This window comes from Nansenia antarctica, assembly GCF_963989245.1.
Source record: "Nansenia antarctica genome assembly, chromosome: 18".
In the NCBI taxonomy this organism is placed as follows: domain Eukaryota; kingdom Metazoa; phylum Chordata; class Actinopteri; order Argentiniformes; family Microstomatidae; genus Nansenia; species Nansenia antarctica.
This window is the reverse complement of record NC_137691.1, coordinates 15,932,811-15,940,618: the sequence shown is the minus strand read 5'-3', so window position 1 is coordinate 15,940,618 and position 7,808 is coordinate 15,932,811. Positions and strand designations below refer to the sequence as shown.

Below are 7,808 nucleotides of genomic sequence, written 5' to 3'. Positions count from 1 at the left end.
AAAGAGTGACATCATCAGGATGAAGTCACGGTGTCGATTTGTGTTTTCTCCTCTTAGAAACAGAATTTAATTCAGGGTTTGGGGTTTCAAGTTTCTTGCGTTGAACCACTGGTTCAGGCTTGCATCCCTCAAGGTCTCAGGGATTCGTCCGGTATCTCGCTTCAGGACTCTCGCTGCTCTCCTGCTTCGGGTGTTTTTTGTGAGAGTCGTCACGCTCGGTTCAGTTGCGCGAACAACGCTGATCTGGTCGTCGAAGTTTTGGAGGAGTTCGGTCCAAGTCTCTGACTCCAGCTGAACCAGCGACCCTTCTGCAGCCCTCCCCCACAACCCTCCTCCTCCTCCTCCTCCTCCAACCATGCCGGTCCGGATCATGTGCACCATCTCCTTCTCCGCCGACGACGAACCCGGCGGCGGCAAGGACGGCTTCGACCTCGACCACTACCATCGCGTGACCAAGCCCGGAGATGGCGGCACCGGGGACTCCTACGGGGAGTCGTGCGACGCCCTGGACGTCTACGACGGGGAGGACGGAGACTACGACGAGGACGACGGCGACCAGGTGGACGACCTGGCGGCGTTCTTCGGCGGTTGCTCGCTCCACGGCGCCAACCACGTATTCGTGGAGGACAAGAAGTTCGGCGTGCGTCAGGGCCTGTGGGGGGTGTTCTTCCTGCTGGCCCTGTCCATGCTGACGCTGCAGGTGGTGGACCGGGTCATGTACTTCCTGTCCTACGACCACGTCACCATGCTGGACGAGCGCGTGGCGGACAACATGACGTTCCCGGCCATCACCATCTGTAACTACAACTTCATCCGGAGGTCTCAGATCACGTACAATGACCTGCTGTTCATGGGCCAGTTGCTGGGCTACGAGGACAACATGAACCCCGGGATCCCGTTGGCGCCGGAGCCCGACCGGCCGCCCGGCGCCCGCTTCGGCCTGGACGAGTTCTTCAACCGGACCAAGCACCGTCTGGACGACATGCTGCTGGAGTGCGACTTCAGGGGGAAAGAGTGCGGGCCGGAGAACTTCAGAGAGGTAGGCTGGCTAGGTTTTTTTTTTTTGGGGTGGGGGGGGTTCTGGTTCTGTTTAGTATCCGGCGGGGGGGGTCCATGGGGCCATTTCCCAGACACAAATTAAGGTGAGTCTCCAGAACTAAATCACACTTTCTTTCTTTTCTTTTTTCGGGTTATTTTTTTTCCTGAGTGGGGCAGTCCGACTCATTTTTTATTTATTTTTTATTGGGATAGAGATTTGACAGGAAGGATGGGTGAGAGAGAGAGAGAGAGAAGGGATGAAATGCAGGATATGAAAAAAGAATTAATTCCCACTGCAACCACCGCCCTGAACATTTAAAAATAGGAAGCTCACCGTTTTTCTTTTAAACCACAACATTTTAGCATTTTAAATCATAATACTGTTTTTCTTACTATTATTTTTAAATGACTGGACTTTTTAAATAGGCACTATATTTTATAAACACTGTTATACCTGTCTGTTTTTATTGTATGTATGTGACCTATGTGTGTTTTTAATGTGGATAACGTATTCATGAACTGCACAAAGCCTGTCAAAGGAGAATTTCTGTCACTCTGTGACCGTGACAGACAATAAAGCAATCTTGAATCTTGAATCTTGAATCTTGTCCGCAGCCGGAATCCAATGTTACGCCACCAAACGCCCCTAAATCACACTTTCAATGGAGACGATGAATATGTTTTTTATGAGTAGGGTTCATGTGTGTCTGGAAAGCAAACCTCATCTGGTGGTTCAGGCTTGAAAAGATCCACAGCTGCATTGCATATTACACTGGGATATACAGTGTGTGTGTGTGTGTGTGTGTGTGTGTGTGTGTGTGTGTATGTGTGCAGGTGCGTGTGCCTGTGCGAGTGCATGTCTGTGTGTGTGCTGCATATTGACAATGACGATAGTAGCCTAATCGGAAAGGACACATTGGACGTTTTTTTTTTGACGGGCCTCTTTTAAGGGACTCTTCAGCAGCGTTCTCAGGGTCACGGCAGCCAGACATTGTGTGACATGCTGGCTTCTGACTGCTGTCCCAGTAAAAGGAAAGCTGAGTTGTATGCACACTGACTGTGTGTTACTTGTTGACAATAACCTGCCATTGGTTTATTGATTTCTTTGACCTTTTTGCACAGCTATGCCCAGGCAGGTATACGCTGCTCTGCGCCGACTACTAATGAATCGACTCGTGTGTTGAATCAGTGTGTTGTTGTTTACGAGTGCTGTCATAATGATATGCTGCTGTTCCTCTCAAGGACTACGATGTTTCAGGTATGAATCCCGTGTTGCTACTTGTTGCTCCGGAGGGTCAGCCTAGCTGATTTTTTTTAAATTTTTTTATTTTCTGAGTGGGGGAGTCCTTCTCATATTTTTCATTTTATTGGATAGATACAGTGAAGACAGACAGGAAAGTAAGGAGAAGAAGGGAGAGAGAGAGGGCATGTCAGCAGGGCATGGGCCGGATTCGAACCCATGCCAACATGGGCATACATGTGTGCACTGTAGACCACGGTGCTAGACCACTGGACCACCCCAGGCCACAGCCTAGCTGATTTTAACGGTTTCCCCCGGTGCCTCTACATCTATACATCTTAATCTCCCAACTAGTCTCCTCTGAATATTCATGCTTGCAACTTGCAACCTTTAAGGGTGAGGCAAGGATGACAGTGAATGCTTGATTCGACCCAGTGGGGGGGTGAAGTCAATGTATGAAATGCGAAATATGAATCAGAAAAGGATCGATCGAGGGGTCTGTCAATATCCTCCTGAGAGAAGCTCTGGGATGAAGCTGTTGTTAGGGTGTTTTTCTCTGACATCATTGTTGGTTTCAAAAAAAGAGAAAAAAAACAAAAACGGTTTAGAACCCACTGAAGAACCCATTAATGAAAAAGCCTCTATTCCCCTGGCGTGTGTGTGTGTGTGGAAACCGTGATTGAATTATCGACGATCGGAGCCTTCTTGAACAGCAGCACAATGAATAGCCGGAAAAAAACATCCCCCTTAATGGTGTTTTGATGAAACCGCTGGATACAAGGTACTTACTGTACGTCTATTTCTAAAGAGAAGTGTCTTGCGGCTTGGCTAAGTGTTAATGGCGTAGATGTAGAGGGAGGGAGGAAGGCGCCTCGACGGAGAGAGCTACTCTTCCCTCATCTTGGGTCCGCTGGGAACCTAGGAAGCAACCCTAACCCTTCACCTAAACGGGAAACAGGAGGATAAACAGCCTTCAGTGGAATCGACACCACCAGCTCTTGAAGCCCCTGGTGATGGACTGCGTGTCCGATGGATCAATCCCCTGCTGCTCGCCTCCCTCCCCGGAGCCCTGCCCAGCATTATGTATTTCATGCCTCCCCTCGCAGTGCAGACAATCAATAGGGTGTGTTTATTTAGGTTATTTAGGGCTAATGTAGCAGGCGGGCAGGCAGGCGAGTCGGCAGTGAGGAGAAGCAGCCCTCAACCCCCCCTTAACAACAAGCTGCAGTGAAGTACAGGGGTTGTGTGAAGAAAGTAGAGGGGAGGAGAAGAAAGTAGAGGAGAGGAGAGCAAACGAGACAAGAGTGGATGTCTGCTGAACAGATCTGTATCCTAGGGAGTGTGTGTGTGTGTGTGTGTGTGTGTGTGTGTGTGTGTGTGTGTGAGTGTGTGTGTGTGTGTGTGTGTGTGTGTGTGTGTATGTGTGTGTGTGTGTGTGTGTGTTTGTGTGTTTGTGTGTGTGTGTGTGTGTATGTGTGTGTGTGTGTGTGTGTGTGTGTTTGTGTGTTTGTGTGTGTGTTTGTGTGTTTGTGTGTGTGTGTATGTGTATACGTGCATGCGTACGTGCATGTGTGTGCTTTAGGGCCATAGCCATGGGCTGGGTCAATAACAGGCTGAAACTACAGTGCAGGCAGGCAGACAGACAAGCAGACAAACAGGCAGGCAGGCAGCCAGACAGACAGACAGACAGACAGACAGACAGGTAGACAGACAGGCAGACAGGTAGACAGACATACAGACAGACAGACAGACAGGTATACAGACAGACAGACATACAGACAGACAGACGTACAGACAGACAGGATACAGACAGGATACAGACAGACAGACAGACAGACAGACAGACAGACTTACAGACAGACAGGATACAGACATACAGACCGACAGACCGACAGGTAGACAGACAGGCAGACAGACAGGTAGACAGACAGACATACATACAGACAGACAGGTAGACAGACAGACATACAGACAGACATACAAACAGACATACAGGCAGACATACAGACAGACAGGCAGGCAGACAGATAGGCAGACAGACAGGTAGACAGGTAGACAGACAGGCAGACAGGTAGACAGACAGACAGACAGACAGACAGACAGACAGACAGGTAGACAGACATACAGTACAGACAGACAGACAAACAGACAGACAAACAGAGGGCTCATCTTTCCGTGCCGGGGTGCAGAATCTGAGCCTGCAGGAGATGCTGGCTGGTGCAGGTCTGCTGCAGGTCCTGTCCTGGTCCCCCTCCTTCCTGCCCCTCCATCCTCCATCAGAGACAGATCCTGTTTCCCCCAGCCTCAGCAGCAGCAGCAGCAGCAGCAGAGGCTCCGGTTACGTCCTTCTGCTGCCTCCCCAAGAGCATCTGTGTACCGGGGCTGTTTGGATTGATTGGCACCAGGAGGAGAATCATGTGTTCGATAAGCATTCCTGGCTCATCCCAGTCCATGCATCCCAATGAGCCCAGCAGCCTCCCCTGATGGACACGTGCTGGAGCAGTGTTTCCTGGTGCATTGATTCTTAGGCAGGACACAGAGGCCCTGGAATACACATCCACGGTTACCGCTAACATTTTCTATTGGTTTCCATTACACACATTTTCTATTAGTTACCATGATAAACATCTTCTACTGGTTACCCTTACAGCTATTATCTATTGGTTACCCATACACCCATTTTCTATTGGTTACCATTTACAAATGTTCAATTGGTTACCATTTACACATTTTCTATTGGTTACCATTTACACATTTTCTATTGGTTACCATTTACACATTTTCTATTGGTTACCATTTACACATTTCCTCTTGGTTACCATTATACACATTTTCTAAAAGCCCAAAAAAGGCCCAGCCTATTCAGTGGTAGGGTCAACACTGTAGCTCTCTACTACAGACAATGTAGGAGGCTTTTAGTGAAACAGTAAAACAGCAAACAACAATAAATAATGGATGTTGCCCCAATGGATCACGATCACATGTTCTATATGTTAGCCTGGAGGGCTGGAGTGTCCTTGACCAGAGTGAAGCAGCAATGTTTGATTGAAGATACTCCTGCAGGCCTGTCCTCACGGGAGCTGACTACAGACACATTAAATATTAAGCACAAAGTTCTCTACCCTGTTCCATTCAATCATCCGCTGGTCCTTCTTCTGGTTGTTCAAAAGACAGAATATTTGATATATACCAGGCCAGGTGGAATACAGCTCAACTACGCAGATGCCAGACTTCACACAAGGACTTTTTTTTCTGGGATCTTCAGAGAGTGAGTGAGGTTAAACATGGCGTCCACTGGAATAGAAACAAGACTTGACAGGGAAGCCGAGAGAAAACTGTTGGAGGAGGTGCAGTCTGCAGTGGCGCTTTACTTCCACTAGAGGGCGCTGTAGTCATCCTGTTGGGAGAGATGATGACCCACCACAGAACTAGAAGAACACTTTTATTATTAAATGATTATGGATTATGTATAGAGTATTATCCCTGTGTGCCCGGGAAAAGCTGGTAGGAGATAGAAATCAGAGGACAGGCTCATTGCAATGCATGGAACAAGGAATCATATTAAACATGCAGTGTATGATACAATGAGCCGGTCCTCTGATGTCTACCTTCACGGGCCTCCACTGCTGTGTGCTGAGCAAACCCACTTGTGGTCACAAATGCTAGTCAGAGTCAGCGATATTACCATAGCCAATGGCTTTTAAATCATGTTTTTGTATGCTGATCTTGTGAAAAATGTGTGATTGTTGTTTAAAGAAGGCCTATTTTGACTGAATCTATGGATGTACACACACAGACACAGACACACAGACACACAGACACACAGACACACACACACACACACACACACACACACACACACACACACACACATATGAAACACCACCCCGATCTATGGATGTTTCCAGTTAGAGTTTGGTCATGATTACAACCTGCCTTTATTTCACTTAATGAAATAGTTGTTTTTGATGTTTCATCATATTGCAGCATAATAGTTCAGACCAGAAGTGGTGTTGAAGCCCTTGGTGTGTCTCAATACAAACACTAGGGGGCAGTGTCTCTTAAATGAAGACTCTGCTCTTGCCAGGTATTGCCAGACAGCCATCAGGCATAATGCCTTGTATTGTATGCAACACATGTAATACCACCTGATTAAAACATAAAACACCTTTTAAATGTTAATCTCCTAGTTACATTTGATATGTGCAACCTCAGGATAGAAACCGTGACTGTGTTCAAACACGAACCGTCGTTCAGTTCTGCCGTCGTTAAAGAGAGACATTCTGTGTGTCACTTTCTGTTGAAGATCATAATCTAAACACTTAGACGACAGGAAATCAATAAGGCTCAAGGTGCCTTGTTGTCATAATCTTCCTCTAGCGGGCTACTGTCTCTGTAGGTGATCTGTGAGTCCTTAATAACCAGTACGGAAGGAGGGAGGGGAGGAGGGAGGGAGGGAGGGAGGAGAGGGAGGGAGGGAGGGAGGAGAGGAGTGAGGGAAGGAGGGAGGGATGGAAAGATGGTGGGAAGGAGGAGAGGAGGGAAGGTGGGAGGGAAGGAGGATCGGAAGGAGGGGAGGTGGGAGGGAGGGAAGGAGGGGTGGAGGGAGGGAGGGAGGAGAGGAGTGAGGAGAGGAGTGAGGGAAGGAGGGAGGGAGGGAAAGATGGTGGGAAGGAGGAGAGGAGGGAAGGTGGGAGGGAAGGAGGATCGGAAGGAGGGGAGGTGGGAGGGAGGGAGGGAGGAGAGGGAGGGAGGGAGGAGAGGAGTGAGGGAAGGAGGGAGGGATGGAAAGATGGTGGGAAGGTGGAGAGGAGGGAAGGTGGGAGAGAAGGAGGATCGGAAGGAGGGTGGGAGGGAAGGAGGGGAGTAGGGAGGGAGGGAGGGAGCATCTCTCCATCACCACGCTGTCAGGAAACACTGTGTCCTTCTCCCTCACTTGACGAATGACTGTTTTCAAATACACTCTTTTTAATTAATTGACACATCAGTCATTCCATGAGAGATTGCATGTGACAGATGCATGTTCAAAGCCTCCACCGCTTAACCCCGGGGGTGAGGCCGGATATTAACCAGAGGCAATTACCTCAGACTTCTCTTGAATATGAGGCCTAATGCATCACAGCATAAACACCAGCTAATTAGTCATTAAGTAGCTAAATTATTACGCCTGTCTCACGTCTCTCATTTATTTCCACAACCAGACGAAGGGAGAGATCTAATGAGGGAAAAGTCAGACCGTATTTGGCTCAATTATATATGAATAAGACACATGGCGATGGTGGAGATGATGCCAACAGTCACTTATCATGTTTTAATTACCCTGATAGTTAATCTCTAATGGCTCTCCTTGTGTTGCACTTTATACCAAAGACTGAAACATAACGCTCGGCACACTGTCAGCAGGGAACGATTACAGCAGGAGGAGGAGCATTATGTTTGGGTCTGTCCATATGACATATAGTTGCTCTCTGAGTTCTCTCACTCGGTGTGTGTGTGTGTGTGTGTGTGTGTGTGTGTGTGTGTGTGTGTG

The 7,808-nt window shown here is 48.2% G+C and overlaps 1 protein-coding gene across 1 annotated transcript in view; it reads left to right on the top strand.

Annotated features, from left to right (window-relative positions):
• Positions 1-355: 355 nt before the first annotated feature.
• Positions 356-7,808, top strand: part of LOC308172911 (acid-sensing ion channel 1B-like) — a gene marked incomplete at its 5' end in the record, with an annotated part of 57,741 nt that continues 50,288 nt past the window's right edge. The window contains one exon of the mRNA XM_080547878.1: positions 356-1,039. Within this exon, the coding sequence (XP_080404004.1) occupies positions 356-1,039 (684 nt within the window). The remainder of the gene's footprint in view (positions 1,040-7,808) is intronic.